The following is a 23,349-nucleotide window of genomic DNA, read 5'->3' on the forward strand; positions in this document are numbered from 1 at the left end:
ACCTGGGACGTGCTTGTTTTGTGTGTTAGCTAACCCAGCTCAGGCAGCAGGGCTGTGGATTACTCAGTTTTAGAGCAGGTTTCAAAGAACCAAAGGGAAGAGGGTTTGGTTTGGAGATGCTGCTTGTGGGGCCTTGCAAAGCTGTAGCTCAAATACCTTGTGTAGTGGGTTGACCTGTGCTTTTTCTTTTTCTTTTTTGATGTATCACCATGCCTCATTTTGGGGAGCCAAAAAATTTTGGTAATTGCAGTTTCATCTCAGAGGTTTGGGTAAGGCATTTTTACAGGAATCAGACACTTTAATGGGGGGAAAAAAGCTGTTTTCAATATGAACTTTTCACTAGAAAGCATTTTTGGCAGCATATTTTCTACAGGGACCAGTGTTGTTACTGTGCTTCCTTATCTGGTTTATAACAGAAGTGAGTGGTATAAGCTCAGCATCCCTTTAAACCTGGAAATCAAACCAAATTTTTATTTCCTGCGTTGTGAATCTGCCAGGTTTTGTCACCCTTGCTTTAAACATACCCCAAATTATACCTAATAAGACTGTTTTTTTCCCCAACCCTCAATTTTCAAATTTAAAAAAAAAAATATATCTTGCTCAAGTGGAGGCTACCTGAAGACTATGCTGGGAAATAAAATGTGCTTATCAGAAGGTGGGTTACACGGTGTCGTTTTCAAAGGACCCAGTGGGTTTGCCTCCAGGTGCCCTGTGACTGGTGACTTCCGAGCAGGGCCAAATAAGGGTCCTGCTGCTCGTGGTCTGTGGCAGGGTTTGCGTTGTGGTGGTGGGGGTGTGCACAGGTTTTGGGGAAGCATCAGCAGTGGAAGTCAAGACTTATTACTAAAGGCCGTGCTTCAGGGTTTAAGTCAGCCTAAAGCTGTAATGACGACAGCAGCAACGGGTGTGCGCTTCTGCAGATTTTTCCACACCTGCTTTACAGCAGTGTCCAGGTGTTAGCCCCTTGGTGTTGGCCAAGGTAACCTGTGCTGCTGAAATGGGGATGCCGGATCTGGTGAAGGCTGGGGCTGATGCAGGATGGGCCACCATGGTGGCTCCGTGTTGCATCCGATGCATTGGTGCTGTTGGGGATGGGCAGCCACCATCATCCGGTCCCTTCCCAGAGCGACCGTCACACCTCCTCAGAAAGGGTTCAGTCACCCTGGAGCCACGGTGGATCTTGCAAAAAAGCATTTTTATCTTGATACAGGCATTTATTTTGGTGCTCGGTTGCAGCATGGCATACCGCAGCCCTGCGGGTGAGGTGCAGGACTGTGTGTGCCCAACCTGAGGCTGGGGAGCAGGCGCAGGCACGGGGCTGGGGCTGGGGCTGGGTGACCAACCATGCCATCCTGCAGCACATGGGCCATGCCCCACGCTGGGGGAAGAGACAAGGACCTGGGCTCGCTTCTGTATCTCTTGCCAAATGGTTTGAGGGTTGGTTGTTTTTTTTTTTTGCCTTTCCTTTGCTTTGAACAAGTCATTAGAGAATGCTCGAGATTTAATGAAGCACGTGGGAGCTTTCCCACTGCCTCCAGTGGGATTTGGATCTCGCTGTCAAAGCATGGCAGCCAACGCTGTGATCAGGAGGAGGAGACAGGGGTGACATTCGAGACAGATCTTTAAAACATGCAGAGTTCCTGCTAACATCAGCGTTTCCTTCCTGTGTAACAAACAGCAGTAAACATCGCTATAACAAGTCTGTTCTGTGTGGAGCAGAAATCGAGGGACATCACAGGTTTCGTGCAAGTATGGCCTTTATAAATAAAAAAAATGTCCATATGCCAAATAAACAGCCTTGGAAAGTTAACTGCTCCCCATGCTGTGCGTAAACATCAGTAGTCCATGCTTAGTGATGCTGATTCTGGAGTAAAAGGGCCCAGCAGTGTGGCGGGAGACTGCAGTGCCTGTTGAGGTTAATGAGGTGAAGGCCAGTCATTGCCCCTTGTGATGGCAAATGTGTGATCTAGGGATGCCTGGCTGTTAGGGTCTGGAATGAGGTCCTTCAGACCCCTGTGATGTGGATCACCGCATGGCAATGAGACAGTAATGGTACTCAGTGCAGCCACGGGCTGAATCTGGGAGAGGAAAGGTTTTGTTGTGCCGTTTAGCTTAGTGCTTCCCAAGCACTGGAAAAGATGTGCCGGGGTTATGCATACAAAAGATTGCAGAAAATAGTTATTCCATCTCTGCTTCTCCTCAGTCTGCCTCAAATTATTGCCCCTGTACTCTGGCATCCTTGAAGCCCCTAGTAGGAAAGACTGAATGTTACCCTTTGTAGTGTGCTACAAGCATGGGATTTGCAGGTGTCACCAGTGTCGCCAGTCCCTGTCTGAGCAGGAAGGTGTTACGTGAAGTGCCTGGATGATTTGCAGAAAGGCTTTCTGCAGCTATGCCTCTTCTTACCAAGGAAGGGAAGACACCTCCTTGGTTTTAAATTGGTTTAATCCTCCACACACGAAGAAGTTGCGTCTATCAGGCTATTCCAAGCTGCTGGAACTGGTGCGTGACATCCCCTCCAAAGCTGTAAGCAAGTCTCTCGTTTCTCAGAGGAAAACAAAAATAGTGTTCGCTGTTGCCAAAGAGTGTGTCACAAGAGAAAAATCCACTCCTGGCCCCTGCAGGGAAACCACTGATGCCCTAGTTGGGAAGAAGGTCTGACAGCAGTCTCCCAAAGTTGCTCACTTCTGTAAAATGGGGCAGAGCACTCAGTTTTGCCATGCCAGAATTGGCTGCCCCATGTCCCTGTACCACTGTTTAGTGACCACTTCCTTTCTGCTCCTCTCAGTGAGTTAGAGAAGCCTATGCAAGCCCTCAAAAGGGCCAATGAGTTAAAATGCCTTGTGTTGATTTTTTTTTTTTTAACTAGTGGATTCCAGATGGCCACGTGACACCAGAACACATGTACAGTGCCTGGACATGTGGCAGAGCTCTTACAAGGGAATCAATCGGATGGTCCCCATGGGGAGTTCAGAGAAGTTGTACATACAGCTCTCTGCTTCGCAAATAAGTCAGTTTAACTATAACATGTCATTTCTAGTTTTCCGTCTAGAGCTCAAAACTGATCTCTCTGTTGCTGAAACCCCGCTCAAGTCTCAGTGTGCAAATGGAGGGCAGGTGAACGTCGTGGTTAAAATTGCACATGAGGCCATTTGTTCAAAGTCTGGAAAGGGGCTGAGGCTTTTTCTGGTTCAGACGTGTTGGGACTGCGTGATTTCACTGGGGACCAGACCTGAAATCCGTAGCCAGATCATAACTATTCCAAAGCTTTGGAGACTTTTCAGATTTCTTGCGATCAATAGAAACGTTTAATGTATTCTGATGTATGCTTTAATAAAACATGTGCTGTACTCTGTGAAAATGGAGCTTCTGGCTTGAACGTAGACAGCATGTGGGTAATCTGTAACATCATCACCAATAACAAGACCATTTAAAATGAAACTGCCTTTTGCAAAACCAAGGCAGCCCTGTTTTGTCCAGCTGGAAGTTGATAGATCCATCTCTTGAAGAAACCTTGCTCCCAGTTATGAATGTTGCTCCAGTTTTTCTTCATCTGAAACAAACAAGAGACACTCTTTTTCTGGTTATTATTCTTCTTGACTGTTTTTTTGGGGGTGTTTTTTAAAAATATATCTTATGCAACAACCTTCCCAGAAAGAAGAAACCAACTGTGTCTTGTTAAAAGGGAGGGTGAAGGGTAGAAAGAAGTGGGTGGACAGTGCCTTCCCACATCTCAGAGCCAGCTTTCCCAAGCTCCTGATCTGAACTTACGTATGTGGGTCCTGTTGTGTGCCTTCTCCTCTCTAAAGGATATGCTCCTGAAATGAAAGGGCCAGGATAATACTTTTTCTTTAAAATCCATAGTAAGTGCAGCTGTGGTTTTAGCTTTGGAAGTGACTTTCTGAATATATATATTGTTGGGTTTTTTTCATTCCAGAGTGAATTTCTGAAGTTTACTGTAAGATCATTAAAGCAAAATAAACTTCATCGTCTCCAAAGATTTCTTGAAGAACATTTTCAGCTCATCTGAAGAGGATAGTTAACTTGAGCTCTGATACCCATAGTGGCTTGTGCGATCCAGAGTGTTGTTGCTGTGAATAGCAGATCTGGCATCTCACAGACCAGCCTCAAATTTGACACTTTTTTAACAAGCTGGTTCTTCCAGAGAGTGGCTGGGAGTAATGAGAGTTAACATAAGGTGATATTAGATTTCAGAGAGAAGTGTTTCTCGCTGGATAAACATAGCTTGTAATCTTACAGAGATATATATATTGGTCTATTTGGATGACGAGGTGGTTCCCAAGTGAGGGAAGCAGTTTGTTTAGCCAGAGATCATCTCATATTTCTTATTCATGGAAAAACCTTGTCTTCAAACCAAAGTTTGTTGTTTGATTGTCTTAGCGTGGGCGTACAATGCATTCATTTGGCTCCACTTGTGTTTATGTTGAGTTTATCTATGGAAAGTTCCTATGGTGGCATATCGCCATTTACCACCAAACAACTGTTCGAGATCCCTCCTTAAGTTGCAATGTGAAAGGAGCCTTGTGATACCGTTTCAGCCTGTCATCATAAACTGCTTCCCAGCAATACTTTTTGTCCGTGAGAGATCTAACCCTCAAAGTTCTTGAAACACAGGACCCTGCTTCTTGCTAAAGGTGATCATCCAGACTGGTGTGTTTTTAACACTGGAAGATAATACGGGCTCATTTATAGCACGTCTTGGTGTGGCATCTTCATGCATCATGGATGAGTTTGTTGGCAGTAAGAACAACCTGTGCTGTCCTGCGCTGGAGCGTAGGGCAGCGGTGTCGAAAATTGCCATTCCCAATACAAAATACATCAGTCTGGCTTAAAAAACACAGCTTCTGCTCTTCTTCTGCTCTGGGTTATTCATTATTCGTGTTTTGGGGATTTTTATCTATCAATGGTACTTGTAAATGTTTCCTTTTAATAATAAAAGCTGTGGGTTTTGAGGTAATCACAGGACTCCTGGAACTAGGCTCTGCGGTCAAAAATACTAAGGATTTGTTACGCTGCTGCTGTTAGTGGGTAAATTGAAACTTAAACGTGAGGACAGAGGTTGGTTGTTATTGTTGCATTTTATGTCATTCTTAAGTATGACATTAAACTTGAGTCAAGCCACTTGTGAGACCTGGGAGGCAACTTTTTCCTTCCTCTTTTTTTTTGGTGCCTACAAGTGACTTACATGTGTTCTTCCAGCCTTTACAATTAATAGCCCAGCAAGAAAAGAAAATTCCCTCCCGTTTACCTTGTAGTCAGGTAAAGGGATCAGAATGTTTTTTGGGTGGGATGGCTCCCGCAGTGCCAGCAGGGTGCAGGGGAGGGGGTTGCCCTCTCAGGGGGCTGTTCAGCGAGAAGCAACGGTGGAGGTGGCCAGCTGCCACCTGCGTGGGGTTGCCCTTACTCCAGGTCAGCGTCACAGAGCTCTGCGTCCCCCTGCCTCCATCCTCATCAGCCTTGCTGCCCGGCCTTTGCGTGTTGGGATCCCGGTGGTGGCTGGCAGGCTCAGGTTGGAAGAAGGGTTGATCTTCCCGGGCTTTGATGTGTTAATTCCCCAGAGGAGCTGCTCGCTCCGCCTGAGGAGCGCTGCTGCTTCACTGCTCCGCTTCCCACATCTCCCACTCTGCTGCCACGTTCGCCTCTGTCCTTGGTTAGACGAGGAAACCCGCCGTCGCTTAACCTCTCCATCTCGGTTCAGAGGAGCCCTGACGGCAGTGGGTGCCTGTGGTGCTGGGGCTGCAGCTCTCAGCTTCGGCTGCCTGCCACAGTCACTCGTGTCCTTAAATGCATGAAGATAGTCATGACCAGCATGGAGTATAGCTGGGACATTCACGGACACTGCGTCTGGCTAAATAAGGTAAGGCTATCTGTGTTTGTTCTGGCTCTTGCATTTCTCCCAGTGACAAGCCATACATAGCTGGGCAGTGCTGGTAGGGAATAAGCATTTTGTCTTTCTCTTGTATCAAATACCAGCTGAGCTGCTGTTGAAAAAAGTGAATATTTTGAAATGGTTGCGTCTTCCTTACTCAACAGCTGTGTTAGTTATATTTAGAAAATGTTTCAGGTAAACTCCTCAGAGTGAAGGTCTGTCTTCAGCTGATTTTCTTTCAGAATTCACTTTTATTGTAGCGAAGCCTTTAACATACAATGCGGGGGTTTTTGAGTGGGTTTGGGTTTTTTTTTTTTGCCCTGCTCATTCTGTAAGGAGGAACTAATCTGTAAACTTTAGGAAAAGCTTAGCAGCAGGTCCGCCTGCCTGCTGCCGGAGCATGTGGAGCCGACTGCAAATATTCAGAGCTATGAGTAGGGAGGCGTGAAATGCAGGAGATGCCAGTTTGGGAGGGCAGCGGTGGGCTCCCACACAAAGTGGTTAAACACTGGTATGGATTGTGTTCAGACAGATTCGAGCAGCATGAATTTGGGATGGAATCGATACTTACTGAGGGTAAAGCTATCACAGGGAAAACGGTGGCGAATACTTAACTTGGAAAACCTGGAGGCTTTGGCAGACCAAGTGATGTTGAGGTAGCTGAGGCTGGAGGAGCCCCCTTGCAAGGGACTCTCTAAAACTGAGTGAACAAGCAGAACAGCAGTAGCTGTGCTTAACTAAGCATGGGTAATGTATATTATAATGATCTGAACAACGTACGCATGTTGATGAGCTCTGATTTAACTCCAGATGGTCAGGAAAGAGATGTCAGGGACAGCTCACTTCCCCAACTGTTGGCTGGACTGTGGTGGTCAAAACAGTCAGTGCAATCTGCCATACAAGAAAATAACGGTGTGGAGTGGCAGCTTCTTCTATAGCAGTCAAATTGCATCTACAGCAAGAACAGTGTGATTTGTGCTGCTTATTTTGTCTCAAAAGCAGAAGAGAAAATGAAGGGAAATGAGGGTATCAGCTGCAGTAGGCTAAAAATGAGTTCTATTTTTGAAAGGAGAATTCAGCAATTGAGAGGAAATGGATTTTTTAGTTTTTTTTATTATTAGGAAGTTTAAAACAGCAGCTATTAGAAACTTTCCTGCGGTTTGGAATGCTAACTCACTTCCAGGGAAAAGGGATTAAAGACTGAGGGCAGGCAAGCTGTGAAAGTTTGGTGATGCATCTACTTACTACAGGAATAATTCCCTCCAGAGCCATGTGGATTTTTACACTTACATGGTTGCAGACAAAGCTTACACACGTGTTTAACAGATTAGCCACAGATTGATCTTGAAGAGATTTTAAGTGCACTGGGTCTGATCTTATAGGACATTTTAAGTAAATGCTTAACCTCAAACTTCTATGAAGCCTCAGTGGGATTGTGACAACTGTTCTTTTGTTTTTAGGATTAAGATCAGTATTGGTAAATCTGCGTTCTCTTCGCGTAGAGTGTTTTGCAATTAATCCCTAAATTGAAAACACATGCAAAGTCTAACCACTTAATTGAAGATAGATTTTAAGCTGCTGATGAAAAAGAGCCTTCTTTGGAAAATGGCAAAGCTTGTCTTACACAGCTAGCAAGCTATGTTAGTCCTGTATTGACTTCGACGATACAGATTTGATCCAGAACTACCAAGTGCCCTAAATATGCTTGCAGTTGCTGTTGAATCAAATATTTCCTTTTCTTTTTTTCTTCTTCGGGTTTTGTTTGTTTTGGGTTTTTTTTCCCCCAAAGCAGAGTCATTGCTCTGCAGGGTGAGCAGTTGCCAGGCTCAGTCCCTCTGTCCTAGGGAAGGCTGCAGGTCCCTAGGTGGAGAGAAACTCCTCCTGAAGGACACACCAAGTGTTGCTTATCTAGGTTTTGCACACACCAGATCTCCTGGCACCTTTCAAACTGCCCTGCAGCCTGTTCCTCCCCTGTTGGGGCTCCCTCCACCCCATCTCCTGGTGCACTGCTTTCCCATATCCAGTGCTTGGGCATCTTCCCTCTCTGTTTCTCTTCAGTCCTGCCCACTGCCATCATTACCCTGTTATTCTTTTCATGTGTTTAATCTCCTGTCTTCCTTCCTCATCTCTGGGAAGAAAATCATGCCAGGTATCAACTTTTTACCTTTGAAGATGGTGCAGAGGAGAGATGCAGGAAGCCATCGTGTGGCCATTGCCTGCAGGCCCCTAATCTCTGCACCACCATAGGAGGTGCTGGGGCTGCTGCCCTGTGAAATAGCTGCCATGGCCTTCCTGTGTTGTCCTTTCTCCAACTCCCATCTTTTTCCCCACTGAAACCAAAGTCTGGCAACTTTCATGCCTTTTCATACCTAAAATGAAGTTAGTCCTAGGAATGTATGCAGAAGTTACAACACTTCAGGCAAAAAGCGAACTGCTGTTGGGTTGTACACAAAGTTTTCTGGTTTTAGTGGAGGCCTGTTTTTATGCGGATTTTACAAAATATTTCTGGGAACAGCCAGCAAAGGCATCTTTGTATTTGGTTTTGTGGGAGAGCAACCCTTACTCCAGTCCTGTTTGGGGTTCCCATCACCTCCTCCCTCTTTTCTTATGGCAACGTGCAGCTGTGTCCTGAACTCTCTAAATGCTCCTATTTTTAAGCCAGGTATGATGTGCTGAGCAAAACAGGATTTTTTTTAAGAAATGTGAACAGAATTTAACAACAAAGGTGTCTTGGCGAGATGCTTTGCACAATGACTAACATTCTGCTTTAACACCTCATCGGTTTTCACAGCATCATAAAGACATGTTCATTGTAGTGTGAAACCAATACTTACCTCAACATATTTTCTTCACGCAGTCTTTGGTTTTAGTTAATTTGTGTCTGGTTATGCTGAGTAGAGTTATCAGGAGGTTCAGCGGTTACGGTGCTGATGTGGTGGTTGGGAGGCAGGGAGTCTGTGGTTTGACAAGGACTTTCATATGAGCCCTGGCAGGATGGAGGGTCATCTTTGCACCTTGGCTGCCTGCTTGTAATGAGGGATGAATATCACTTTCCCGCATCAGGGTCACACACTGGATTGATAAATGTGTTGTATGTTACAAAATGCCTCATGGAGGCTGAGTAAGTGCCTGAGATGTGTTGGAGGTCTTTAAATGAGAAGGAAGCTACAGAATAGCAAAAGTATACAAAAATCTCGGTTTTGTATTTTGCATGCAGGTCAAGTTACAAAATTTAAAGCATAATCTGCTAGTTGAGCAGCTAACAAGTTTATTTTGGAAGCTCTTAGACTTCCTTCCCCTAAATTAAAACTGTTACAAAACTGAATAACTCACTGATCTTGAATGGAAATCCTATGGCATGAGCTAAATTCTGGTAGAGGACAGGGGTAAAACAGAGCAAATTCAGAAATTTAGAGTACTTCTGCCTTAGTGCTTAGTTTCATGATGGTCAGAAGGTCTAATAATTTACTGCTAAATAATTCAGATTCAGCGTGTCATTATGGTATGAGGTATTGGTACAAATTACGAGGGAGCATCCTTTCTTGGTCCGCTGTAGCTCTAGTGATTTCAGGGAAGTTGTTATGGTCATGTTGTAAAGGTTACACATGTATACTTGGAAGACACATTTGCAACTGCACACTGATTTACAAGCTGCCAGGACGCAGCCTGGCTTCTTGAGGAGAGTGGTAAGGTGAGGTCAAATACGTTGTACCCCCTTCTGTGTGCTTTGCATCTAATCTTCAAGTGGTGCTCATGGGCATTTTACTCCTTTGGTTTCAAACAAGGCAGTTTCTCCCATCACCCAAAGTCAGGCATGTAATTTAGCAAAGGAGTTTTAGCTAACGGGTTTCCTGAGGCATCCTCTGCAATCGGGGGAGACAGGCTGTTTGAAAGGGAGATCCAAAGCAGGAGCCCGAGGCTTGCAGCTCCTGCGTGGGGGTGGCCTCTCATGTTGTGGGGGGACTCACAGGGGCATGAGCATCCGTCGCCCAGTTTCTTTTCATCACATATTCAGAGGGAAATCAAGGCCTCTTGGAGTTGGTGGGAGCCTCTACACTGAGCGTGCTGGATTTCAGAGCAGTTTCTCAGACTCCTCTAAGTGATTTATGCAATGATGGGAACAAGAATTTCTTTGAGCTGAGATCTGATTGTGGCGTCCATTGCAAAGTGCTTTGAGACAGCTTTGAATATGGATAGAGTAAAATCCTTCTCGCTGCTCAAGAGCATTGAAGTTATTACGACGAAAGAAAGTTGCTGATTCCTCTGAACTCTCTGATAGCATTAACATGTATTCTTGTTTCTCGTTAGCCTCAGGCAGCTTTAGAGAGAGATGCGTTTAGAGTGCAGACATTCACCCATACCCAGTAAAATGTGCCTAATATAAAAGGATGTCTCTTACTATGTCTTTTAGAAAAAATTGTTTGACTTGCAAGAAGCATAATGCACATTTTGTAGATTGTACGTTTATTCTTTTTTCACTTGCTGAATGTCTTGGGTTATTTGTCTCTTTGCAAGTATGGCTTAGCATAGTACATCATTGAGCACAAATTTTGTTAACAAAACGCTGAATGCACAGGAAGGGTATTTTGCAGAATTGGGTCACCAAAAGGTTCTTCCCTTCTCATCTTTAAGCCTCTGAACAATTCTTGTCCTGAATGGTGGTCGTGTCTCCTTTGTTGACAGTTTATTTGATTTGTAACCCTTTGGGGGCTGAGGAATACTTTAAATCTGTTCTTGAACTGTGCAGACTGAAAATACTCCTTAAGTGTGTTGATAACATTGAATAATGATTATGTTACAGTAGCTGACAACACAATATTTGCTGTCTTTTTCAGACTAATGGACATATATCTGGGAATGGAGATGTGTATCAAGAAAGGCTGGCTCGTCTGGAAAATGATAAGGAATCTCTTGTTCTGCAAGTGAGTAGTAACCTACATTATTTTTTTTCTGCTCTTGCATTCATAAGACTTTTTTATAGTATGTGATAAAACCTCTGAGGATTTATTTGCAATTTTGTCATCTTGAACAGTGTTCAGAAGGCTTGCTGGTATCTGAGACATAACACAGACTAAGGATAGGTGTGAATTTAGATTGCAGGAAAAATCTAAAGGGCTTTTTTTCTGTGTCTCTGATCGCTTTTTGAATCTTGTTAAGTGAGCAGGTCTGCAGAGCAACCACCATGTTACATACATGTGTATCCTTAAGATCACCATTTTTCCATGACCATTCACTTGCTGTTCGCATCAGGTGACAGTTGTCCTGTCCTCATGAAAGGTGACAAAAGCTGCAGGACTGGCCAACGGGCAGGAGGAGATGAGTGGCTCCTTGTTGGTCCTGCTTACCTGCTGCTGGGCTGGACTGGGTCAGCCCTGAGTGCTCTTGCCAGCTGGATTACTCTTGCCATCAGATTTGGGACTACCTGGCACCCCTTGGTCTGTGCGGGCGTCCTGCAGTCCCCTGACATGGACCTGGCCTAAGGGCTGTGATAATGCTGAGCTCTGCTCTAGGCAGATTGCCCCCGTTCCCAGCAGTACTGCAGATTTCCTCAAAAAGAGACTGTTTAAAACAAAACTTAATTCAGAAAAGGCAAAATGGGAATCAGTCTGCAGTCTCAAATGTGTTGTCTTATACGCCATGGTACACTGTGTGCAATCACTTGGAAAGCAGAATAAATTGTATGCAGTAAGGTTTAGCTATTTGGTTGTTAAAGTAGGAGTTAGTGAGTTTTAGTTAATGTATTGTCACGGGAAAGGCTTAATTATTAGCTGTAAAATGCAGCAGCCACCTCTTGCGAAAAATTCCAGGACAAGTCAGGAGGGAAGATGTAGGATTGCATTGTGTCCACCAGAACTTTGGCTGAAATTCCAGTAAGCATGAGGGGAGGGCTTTCACTCCTCCCGTCGCCTTCACCACATGTTGCGTCTGCCGCAGAGCTGTGCTGCTGCTCCTCCTCCTCCTGTGGTCCCATTTCATCCGTCACCCAGCCAGCACTGTTACTCACATACAGTTCTTCTGGTGACACATATGACATGGGTGCAAGGTACTAAATATGCATGCCTTTTTCTCCACTGTGCAGGTAAGTGTGCTTACAGACCAGGTGGAAGCCCAAGGAGAAAAGATTCGGGATCTGGAGTTCTGTCTAGAGGAGCACAGGGAGAAGCTGAATGCCACAGAAGAGATGCTGCAGCAGGTATTTCACAGGCGCATGTCTGTCTCGCTGTCTGTCTTCGTTCTGTCTTAACAAACGGCATTTTGCTTCAGTGAGAGCAGTGCACTTCAAGGTGTTGCACCTCTTGATGTCTCTTAACTAAGTGATAATTTTCTACCATATTTGCTTTAAAGTCTTTGTACTTGGTGATGTCAGTGCTGCTAAAGGAATACAGTCCTGCTCTTCTTTGGTCCTTTCCCCACTGAACTTCAAAGAGACTTGGATTAAAGCCTCTGGCAGGATGGGTGGGTTCCCCTCAAAGCTCCTTGCTGCTCAGAGCAACTGTGATGACAGACAGGCTTTTTTTTCTCATCCTGGCAGCCAACCTGTGGTAGTGCCCCTGTGATCTCAGATGCATCCTAGGTGCCTGGAGTCTGTCAGATGGGTGACAGCTGTGTCCCAGGGCTTCAGAGAGTGCAAGGAAGAGTGTGGTGCTTTTTCCCATGAAAGAGGCCTTTAGCTGTAGAAATAAATCACTGATTTCTTCCCCTTGGATGAATAATTCTGTTCTCTTCCTCTTTATCTTGAATCAGGAGCTTTTAAGTAGAACATCCCTTGAAACTCAGAAGCTGGATCTTATGGCAGAGATTTCCACTCTGAAGCTAAAGCTTACATCTGTAGAGAAGGATAGATTGGACTATGAGGACAGATTCAGAGACACAGAGGTGAGTAAAAGCCAACTGAATTTGTAAAAGCTGTGTGTGGCTTCATGTTACCTGAAAATTTCCTGGGATTTTTTTTTTTTTTTTTCCAGGCAAGAATGGAATTGATCTTTAAGGTTAAAACATGTATCTCTTAAAATAGAAAGCGTCCTCTTTGGTAAACTCTAGTTTTACGCAAAAAGATTGCTAAACCCAGGTTTTGATTCTTGCCATCAGATCTCAGGAAGGATGGCATTTAGGATGGATTTCAAATAAAATCACAGACATACTGCACTCTCCTGTCCCAATTTGAAACTGTCGTCATCTTAGTAAGGCATGTCTGCAAGTACAAAAAGCATGCATGTGCAAAGACGTGGCACACTAAAAGACACAACTTTTGGTTTCAGTAACAGAGAGAATGAGGTGACTCAGTGTGAGGGCATTTTGAAGCCTCACTTCAAACCCCAGCCCCGCAGAAGCCCAGGACCGAGAGGCCAGTGGTTACTCATCTCAGCCTGGCTTCAGTCCCGTGGTGCACAGTGCCGGGCAGAGCTGCAGCCCGGAGCTGCCATCCCTGGCAGCGCTCTCCGGGATCTCTGTGCATCACAGATCTGTGTAGCTGAACCTTGCCCATGTTTGAAGCTGGAAAGCCTCAAAGCAGGTGGGCAGGCCCACTTTTCCCGGGAAACTCCAAGAATCAGGCTGAGGTTCGCTGCCGGGGTGACATGCCCCATATCAGAAATACTTTATAGAGATACCTGGAGTCTGCCTAGGAAGCAGAACAAAATTTCCGGTTCTGGGTTCATCAATGAGCTGAAATGTTGGATGTTTGTATTGTGGATGTTCCAGTTGTCATTCATTTCTAGAAGGGAAGAAGCCATAATGTTATCACAGGAGACAAAATTCGCGCTTTCCACTTCAGTCACCGGTTTATCAACTCCCTTTCTGTTTTCTACCTATTTTCCAGTGAAGTGTTGTTCCTCACTTGTATTGCAAGCATCAGAGCAAAAGTTAGGCTTGCTTTTGAATTAATTTCTTTGGGCCTACCTGAAGTAATACGCAGACCCAAAGAAGTCCACAGGTTGAAAACTAGTGACTCAAATCATGTTCAGCTTTGAAAGGTGGTGATCATTTACATAGTGACGATGGTGTCTGTTCCTGCAGTGTAGCACATCTGGGTGCTGCCAAGCTGTGGATCGGATTCACGTTGCCTCCTGTTACCTTTTCCTCTAGACTGGTACCAGATGTTAAGTGAAGGATCACAGCATTGCCTTAAAAGGGGCTGGTTTTGCAGTCCAGGCAATGCTGGAGAAACTGGCAGATGGGAAGGTGGATGAATTATTGAAGGTCTTCTGCATCCATAGGAGATGTGTTAAGAACTGGCTGCTTTCTCAGCTCCCGTGAGGTCTCTCTGCCCACGCAGTGCTTGGCTCTTTAGTGAATTTCACAACAGATAACTCTTCACCTGTATACTGACACCTATCGTAAGCAGCCCAAATAATAGATGAATGAGTTGACAGCAGCAGCAAATGGCTTTGGGGAGGCAAGGTTTGGTCCAAATGACTGCAGTGAGTGGGTGCTTTCAGAACTGGCTTCCACTGCATCTCTATTTGTAAACACCCCGTGGCTTCATGTGCTTTCCAAAAACAGATAACAAAAGCGATTGGACTTTGGGTGATTTGCTTCCTCTTTCTCCATTCTTATTTTTATTTAATGTGATTCTCTGCTGAGCTTTCCTATACTCCCCTTCCTTTCATTTCCCTCCTAAAGTGCAGTCTCTCCATAACTTAACAGCCAGCAGACCAAGAAGGTGTATGTGGAGCTACCTCTGTTCCCAGAAAAGTGGTTAGTGTGAGGACCACAACGTGTGCTGCAGCTCTGTAGGCTCGGTACAAGAGGCCTGCCTGCATGGCAGCTATGAAGACCTTTCCTTGTGAAATACCTTGAAATACGCTTAATGTCTTTGATAAAAATAAGATAATCTAAATCACATTTAGAAGGTAATTACTACAATCAGGAACTATATATATTTATTTTCTGTATATGTATGCTAGAACTAATGAACTATTAAAAAAATGTTCCTTCCTTCCTTTGAAAACCAGAATGGTGTAGTTTAGTGTGGTGGAAATTATTATGTTGTTTCTTCTTTGTTTCAACACTTTATAGCTGTAAAAAGGCTTAGGCTTAGACACTGAAAGGGATAATATGTCTTAATTTCCATTTTGTTCAGTGGAAATGAGTGGCTAGTTAGTTGTAAGGGTCTCAGCCATGCAAAATCTATGACAGGTAGTTTGGAGGCAGGACTTAGAAGTACACAATATTTTATTCAATGTTGATCTAATTATATTCCTGTTTAAAGTAATAGATGATCAATTATTCCAGCAGAGTTGAGTATTTAAATTGATATTTAAAATACTCTACTATAAAACACATTATGGCATTTACATGCAGTGTTCAAAATGGAACAAAATTCATACGCAAACTGGGAAAGAAAAATTATGACTATTGCTTCTGTTTTCATTTAGGGAAAAGAAAGTGAAAATAAAAAAAAACATTGACATCTTAAAACAACTTTTGTGGAGCCACTGTCTCCTACAGAATTACCATTCAGATTAAATCCTTCATCTTATCCAGTTTTGACTTATGTCTGCCAATGCAACTTCCCATTCCAGCTTGGTAGGTTTCTCATATTCACCATTTTTTCCCTAAACAGATGCTTCACTAGGTGTGTAAGCTTTTTTTCCTTTGTACTCTAGGACTTTCCTGTTTAGATGTTCACAAATACGCAGCCCTTTCAAAGCTAATTGTATACTTAATAGAGATTTAGAATTGTTCTGTTCTTTAAATCATTCCAGTCTTTCCGCTTTCTCAGCAGATACCGGTATTATTTTCCTTTAGGAGCACGGGTGGTCTGAGTTGGGCTGAGTTTATGTAAGAAAATGTTGTACGAGGGAATTTATTTAGGGAGGAGTCCATAAGTAGACATGGTCTTTGAAGCAGCAGCCAGAGGTTAGACTGGCTCACTCGTGGGGAATTCCTCATAATTTAAACACCACCAGTCTCCTTTGTGCAGATGAATTTCTGTGTGGAGCAAAACTACAAATGTAGTTTGTGTTTCCAGTGCCAGTAAGGAAGCTTCTGAAGCTTGAAGTCATCATTGCTTTTTTGTGCCTCCCTGGCTCTGCCATGAAGAGCGCAAGTAACACGAGCAGGGAAGGAAAAGGTTTTGGGAAATAGGAGTCTGTATGTCCCACCCCGTCAGCTCCAGTCATGGACCTGTGCAAGGAACAGCTGTTGGGTGTTTGCATGGGGGGACCTGACCCTGGATCAGAAGAGGACAGTTTAATGGCTCTTCCCTGTTTTGCAGGTTTTGTAAGACAGGAGCACGCATTGTGCCCAGGGCAGGTATTTGAACACATTTATGGGTGCCCGAAAAGGAGGTATTAAATGCGAGCAGAGCAGGTGCCGTACACTGGCCACCATGTGGGTGACTGTTTTACTGCTGGTTCGTCCAAGTCAGCCAGGGAAATTGGTGGCTTTTTGGTCTGATCTCAGATCCTGATGAGCCCGTACAACACCCTGAGTGCCATGGGGACATACACAGCTCAAGCATCACACTGGTCCCAAAAGGTCTTCAGGTCATAAGCAGTTACAATGGTTGGCACCTTCAGGTTTCCAACAATGCTATGATCTCCTTGCTGGGGCTGCTGCAAGAGCAGGCAAGGCACAGTCCTTGCTGTGAAAGGGTTTTAGTCAAAATCAGTTGAACAGAGAGTAGTGGAAGAAAAAGCAAGCCGGAAAGTGAAATACACCGGGAGTTTTAGGATTTCTCAAGGAACTTCAGTGCCTTTGACAATCTCTACCTCCAGTAGCTTGCCCAAAGTTAAGTAGTAATTCAGTAGCAGGGGAGGCAGCCCTGTTTGGGCCTTCTCTTTTCCCTCTGTTCATTTATGCAAGGCTTGAGCATCTCTTTTGTACTAATGAGGATCTGTATGTGGAACCTGGTGAATCTTCAATGTACTCTTCTGCCTCCAAAATGAGAATGAATGTCATTTACAGTTGTTGCATTGTAGATAACTCAAAATGTGAGTTAATGTTGCACTTGCAAGAGAGTAACTGAAAATATTTTTAGGGTAAAGCATGCTGTTAGGACTTGTATTTAGTTCTATTTAACCCTTGAGCAAATTGTACAGTATTTTTGGTGACCAGTTAGCAGTGGTAAAGGGTCCAATTACCCATGGGGCCCATAGCAAGTTAAGCAGAAGAATTTCATTTCTGCTCCAAGATCTTACACTCTTGGATTCTGGTTGCAAGATTGCTCTGTTTTCCATGACATTGTGAGTGCACCTTGACATTTCTGTTAATCTATATGGGTGGCGCTAACTTTTTTCATCGAAGGAGTGGAGTTTTGGTTTGTTCCTTTTACTCATAAGGGCCTTTTGAATACAGGTAACTGGTTTCCCTCTCCTCCTCCAGTATTTTGGAAGTAACATAGTTCAAGTGATAAATATGTAGGCAACAACCTCAGCAGTTATTACTACACATCGTATTTTGACATTGGACCATGCCAAAGCAAAAAAAGATGGCTACAGGAGAGAAAAGCCCCAAACAAATCAATTGTCAGTGTCAAAGCTGACCATCAGACCTGGCAACATAGATTTGTTAGACATCTAGAACACTTGGTGTTGATAAGAAACAGCTCAGTTAATGTAGTCATGCAGACTGACATCCGTGTACATTTATACTTAGAAGAGCAATGTGCTTTGTAAACGTTACACATTGAAGAATGAGTGAGGAATTGCAGGTGTATCCAAATCCGAAAGCCATACATTAGCGGTAGTAATTACTAATAGCATCAAAATGTTCTGTATTTTGATTTTCCTTGTAGTTCTGGTAATTGAGCTTGAATCTTCCTAAAGAAATACAGATGCTGCTCCGTTGCCATTGGATTCATTAAGCACAAAATAATAACCAGAGGCTTGTAAGCTTAGAAAATGTGGCATTGGGCTGGAAGGCAGTTGTTACCAGGGACCCGTGAATACCCTCTAAATGTCAGCTGCTGGCTTGTTAATTTATAAATTATAAATCTCTACTAATTATACACTTAGCTCTGAAAAATTGTGCTTACAGTTGTACACTGTTGCTTGACATGGATAGGATTTGCCTTACCATGTAGGCAGACACGCCAGCCAAAGTACCATACTATCTTCTTGGTAGCTTAAAAGCTGTTATACGGCCATTCAAGTTCTCTTATGTTTTCTGTGGTGCACAAAGAATTTATCTTCTCTTTTGAAGAGGTTCTTGGTGATACAGCATTATAGTGGCTGCTGATAAACTGCTTTTTTTTTCTTCTTTTTTTCCTTTTTTTTTTTTTTTTTTTCTTTTTTCACACAAATGTGACACTGATCTGGTGTCCATACACAAACTAAAAGTCAGTGAGATATACATGAGGCAGCAGCTTGCTGGACATCTTTGAGTTATGCAAAAGCCACAGCCTTCTGGTAATGTATTCCCCTACTGAGCAGGAAGATCATTTCCCCAATAAGCTGTGGTTTGTTATCTTTTAGGTGGAGGGACACTCTGTCCTGGCTGTCCCTCAGGCTTCCTGCAGGTCTGCAGCTGGCCACTTAAGATCCCAGTTCCCCATCTAGAGGAGAGGGAGGTTTGGAGAAAGAGTGCCTTGTACCTTGATGGGGCAGTAAAATTCAGGGTTCGTTTGACTGCTGCAGGAAGGGAACTGTAATGCTGGTGGCGCTCAGGGCTGACCTCCATACCTGGTAGGTCTCTCCAGGAGGATGGCCAGGAGGTTGAGCCATTCTTCTGAAGAGCTCAGATGTGAGCTGGTGGTTTCTGAGTTTCTTCCAAGTCGGGCTGAATTTGCAAAGCTCAGATGTAGTGGCAACATTGATGCTTAAACACATACGCCTTTGTGCTTGTAGAAACAAGTGATGAGTCTTCCATTCAGCCTTCAGTTAGAGGGGCTCATTTGAGTAGCACAAATCTGGATTTATGCCGTAATCACTTCATATTTTGAAAAGGCAGGTGATGGCTGGTGAGCCTGGGGTGGGAGAGACTGGCGAGGAGAGGATGTGGATTCTGTATATTGAAGGATGGCTGCCACAGTTTTCCATTACCCACTCGTAGTGGTGAACATCCAAGCAGTTGAGCAGCCAAAGGGGCAGGAGGCCTTTCTTGGCCCTCAGCACAGGAATACAGGGTCAATTTATGTCTCCCTTTGTCCTCTGCCCTCTTGCATTCAGTGCAGTAATGCAGAAACTGAGAAATACAGTCCCTGGGTATCTAGGAAGCTCTGAATTGCTTGACTTAGCTGTGAATTTGGGTGATGTGTTTTTGTGTACGGCACGCCTTTTATTGCTGCTGTGGTTTTACAGTCCTACCAATGGGTAGCTATTGTTCTGTTTTGTTTACTGAATTTCTTTGTTGTTTCTGGTCTTGTTTTTCCCCTCACTCAGGATTTGATCCAGGAAATTAATGAATTGCGGTTGAGAGTGGGAGAAATGGACAATGAAAGACTCCAGTATGAGAAAAAACTGAAAACAACCAAAGTAAGTGAGGCTGAGGGGAAGAAGCAGAGAAGGGTGTAAGTCAGGCTTTAGAAGTTCGCTCTCTTTCCCCCAGTCTTTGCCTGCACCCCGCAAAATTCCGAGCACACTCAGGCCCAGGGATTTCATGGTACTCACTTAGCGTCAGGGGTTATTTCCAAATTTTGTGCTATGATTTTCAGATCTAGGCATTGTTTTTTATGAAGGATAACTTACCATGCAGCTGGCTCTTAGCAGTAAATTTATTACCTGTTTAGACCTTTGTTTCACATACGTGTCAAGAAACACCAGTTGCAGTACATAAGGTGTGTGCCACAGGTGAGACCAAAGTTGAGCATATATTTTTCCTAAATGTGCTAAAAATCAGCCACTTATGAAGAGAAAGCATTCACCTAAGTAATTCTAGCAGCCTGTTTCTGCAAACGTCTAACTTCTCTTTGCCATTTAGCCTTGTCTCTTTTCTATCTTCAGTTTTCTCTCACTCCTCTGTCTCTGTTACCAGTCTTTAATGGCCAAACTTTCTAGCATGAAAATCAAAGTGGGTCAGATGCAGTATGAAAAGCAGCGGATGGAGCAAAAAAGCCAGATGCTAAAGGTGTAGTAGTTTCTGGGTAAAATTGGGCCTGTTTTGAATCCTTCATGTTCCACCATTTTACGGTCTGTCTTGCATTGTGCTGTCATGCTCTGTTCTTCATTAATTGCTGTGTGTTGATATGCAGTGTGCCCTTTCCCATTAGATGTGGAAAGCTCTTTATGTAGCTATTCCTTGTAAACAGCTTTTATATCGGATAGGAGAAGATTTTAGTGTAGTGAACTTTGCATAGGTTACACATAATGGAATTAGACTTGAGTTAAAATCACTCCCCTTCCAAGGAAGATTGCCTGTTCTGTAGCTTATGTCCGTTATTCAAATGTAGCTTTTTCTCACCTTTTAAGAGAAAATTTATTCATGAAAACTAGTTAGAAGCTAGAAAATAGTGATTCTTTTATACTGTCCCCTCTCCCACTTGTAAATTTACATATCGTGTTTCTAATCCAGGAGAAGAAATACACATCAACAACCACATGCAGCTCTAGTTGCCCATGGGTATAACAGCAGCTTCTCAAGTGACCAAGAGATGGTCTTATTTTGGAGAAGCATGGGTCCTACACTGGCAGAAATCCCATCAAAATCAGTACCAAGTTGGAGCACTGGAGGATTGTATTGCCCACCCACTGTTCTTGAAGAAGCTTTGATTTCTTGACAATTTTAAGATTGATCTATTTTTTTAATGATGCTTCAGAGCAAACAGGAACTAATTTGGGGGAATTCTGTAGTCTGGGCCATAGTTGGGGTCGCAGATATCGCTGTATATTTGCAACAGATCTTTTGAGGGAAGCTCAGGAACATACCTAAGCCACAGTATTCTATTTTGGTTTATTCCTTTAAGGATTTAAAACTTCAGTAAATGCCAACATTATGAGTCTTGCTTTGTTTTGTTTTGTTTACAAACTGAACAAATTAAATTTTCAGTGTTGGGTACATTTGCTCTGAGGGTCCTGTCTTGATGATGCTGTTGCACAAGATATCCTCGGACATCAAAGAAACATGTTACTAAACTGGGTAGGATTTGACTCAAATTTTAAAAAGCTAAATGCATGGATCCGTGCCAGTCACTTGCTAGTGCAGATGGTTAGAGCTAAGTTAAAATTTGACAGCATTTATCTAATAGACCTCAACTCCCCCAAACACCATCTGTCTTATTCCCATGAATTTCAACTCTAAACTTCCTTTCCTAATGCTTGATCATCAAACCCAAACTGTGGCAGAGGTACCACATTTTTGTCTGAACTGCTTTCCAGTATGTGTTTATGTGCTTGATGGTGTCATGATTGATTTTTTCTTTCATAGAAGCAGTGGTTATTTCTGAAACTGTCCTCAGCCTGGTCTAAGCACAGTTCCATAATTGTCCAGCTTTGAACATGCAAAATGCCCTATAAATACCAAAATAAGTGTTTGTAAATTTTAGCATTCAGCCTCATCACCTGCACTTTTTCTGCCTCTGCAAGGTTAAATAAGTAAGAAATCTGCTTTCTTTTGCTTTATTCTTTCTTTTTTAAGTTTAGATTTAAAATGTCTTTTCCATTATACATGAGACCGACAGTTTCGGATCATAAGCCCCCTGGTTTTGCCCCCTTACGGTCTCAGCAATCTGTTGTGATGTTCAGAGGCAGTTTGGTGGGTGTGCCCTCAGCCGGTGTAAATGTCAGGGATCCCTGGGTCATTTCCACCAGCTGAGGGCCTGACCACTGCGCTTCATAGGAGCAAATTTTGGAAATGTCTCAGATGCAGGTGGAGTCACTGAGTGATTTTGTGTCTGTTACAGGATGAGCTCGCAGCTTTGAAAGACAAACTGGAGCAGAAGGAAACTGAGGTTAAAAGACTGCAAGAAAAATTGGTTTGCAAGCTGAAAGGAGAAGGAATTGAAATACTGGACAGAGGTAAGAAGAAGAGAGGCGCTCTCACCGTGTCCTCCTCAGACATCTCATCTGAGGTCATGTTTCCATGAATGGTTGTACAGGAAAGAATAGATAAAAGCCTCAGTTTTCATACACTTTCTGTCTTCCTGTTTAATACTTTTAACATATTTAGGTGAGTATTCACGATGCAACCGTCACAGCAGGTTCTTAATCAACTTGAAACTAGCTTAAGTAATCCCTAGTTAGCTCTTTACATGGGTTGCATTTTGCCTCAAAAGATGCTGTTTATATTGGCAAGGAAATCTTTAAACAAATATCAACGAGTTCCCCATAAAGGTTATATTGAGAAGGGAACTTTGTGTGTGGGTATCTGTGCTGGGCTTTGCTTGTACACCCCTCACTGGTAAGGAAGGGGAAAAGCCATACTGCAAACAAAAGTATGATGTGTACCAACAAATCCTCAGTGTGGACCCAGCCGTAAGTAGGTGAAATTGAGGACTGGTTCTGTACTTGTGCACTGGATAAGTCTAAATCCTAATTAAGCTCGAATTAGCACAGAAATTTTACATGTCAGATAATTCTTTTATTTGCTTGCAGAGAAGAAACAAATTCAGTATTTATTTGGGGAAAATTTAGATTGGGGAACTTATTTAAAATCAGAAATTTTTCTTTAAAGCCTCACAAAAATTTTCCACAGAGTTTTTTGACCTGCTGCAATTTCAATTCTGAATGTATCTCACTGATAGTTATTGCTGATTTTAAAATTGTGCTTTTAAAGTACATCTTTTTAGAAAAATTAAGCTGTGAGAGATTAGTTTCCTCTCCTGACCTAAGGAGGAAAATGCTGTGTGTAGATTGTCACATTTCGTTTAATAAAATGATCTGTTTTCAAAACTGCATAAGATCACTAAAAAGTGACCACTTATGCATACATTATCGCTTAGCTGGCTTTTGCCAGTAAAGTGTTAGCTTAAGAGTAATCTATTGGCATAAACCTTTTCTGAAGCCTTACAAGTGAAAATGTACAGTTGAAAAGTAGATCCTTGAGACAGGCAGTTGTGTATGAGAGCAGTGAGACTATTTTGTGTCATTAGGAACGTTACAGGGGAAGTGCAAGTTGAAACCGTGAACAGCTTGCTTCTGTAATAATCCATGAGGAATAGTTGACTCCTGAAGTATCAATATTGTCTTAAAAGTTATTTAATGTCGTAACTTTCATGCTAATTTAAAATCCAATGGATTTTCCTGCACAGATGAAAATTGTAAAAAGAAGCTCAAAGATAAAAGTAAGGTTTCTGATGTCTTTCCACAAGCATTTGCATTTCAGAAGTGCTTTTCCGAATAGCTTTCTGCATGTGTTTGCAAAACTGCTTTAACAAACATTGTTAGGTTGCATCACCTATAACCCTTAGTTACACTTTGAGAATAAGGGTGGGTATATCACACTTGAAATACAAAGTTTTCTGAAGAAAGGCTGATGGGCAAAGACAGACTTGGTCTCGTGAAGACTCACAAAACAGTTGCCTCTCAATGAAATGCAGTTCAAGTAATGGGCATTCCAAACGCACAATCCAGTAAACCTCA

The 23,349-nt window shown here is 43.2% G+C and overlaps 1 protein-coding gene across 1 annotated transcript in view; it reads left to right on the top strand.

The window, feature by feature from the left end:
* The window catches only part of PPFIBP1 (PPFIA binding protein 1), an 82,676-nt gene that overhangs the window by 32,288 nt on the left and 27,039 nt on the right, over nucleotides 1-23,349 (top strand). The window contains exons 4-10 of the mRNA XM_082498612.1: nucleotides 10,726-10,812; nucleotides 11,970-12,083; nucleotides 12,635-12,766; nucleotides 19,216-19,308; nucleotides 19,808-19,900; nucleotides 21,672-21,786; nucleotides 23,019-23,051. Coding sequence (XP_082354738.1) covers nucleotides 10,726-10,812; nucleotides 11,970-12,083; nucleotides 12,635-12,766; nucleotides 19,216-19,308; nucleotides 19,808-19,900; nucleotides 21,672-21,786; nucleotides 23,019-23,051 — 667 coding nt within the window. The remainder of the gene's footprint in view (nucleotides 1-10,725; nucleotides 10,813-11,969; nucleotides 12,084-12,634; nucleotides 12,767-19,215; nucleotides 19,309-19,807; nucleotides 19,901-21,671; nucleotides 21,787-23,018; nucleotides 23,052-23,349) is intronic.

This window comes from Vanellus vanellus (genome assembly GCF_965231255.1).
Source record: "Vanellus vanellus genome assembly, chromosome: 1".
Taxonomy (NCBI): domain Eukaryota; kingdom Metazoa; phylum Chordata; class Aves; order Charadriiformes; family Charadriidae; genus Vanellus; species Vanellus vanellus.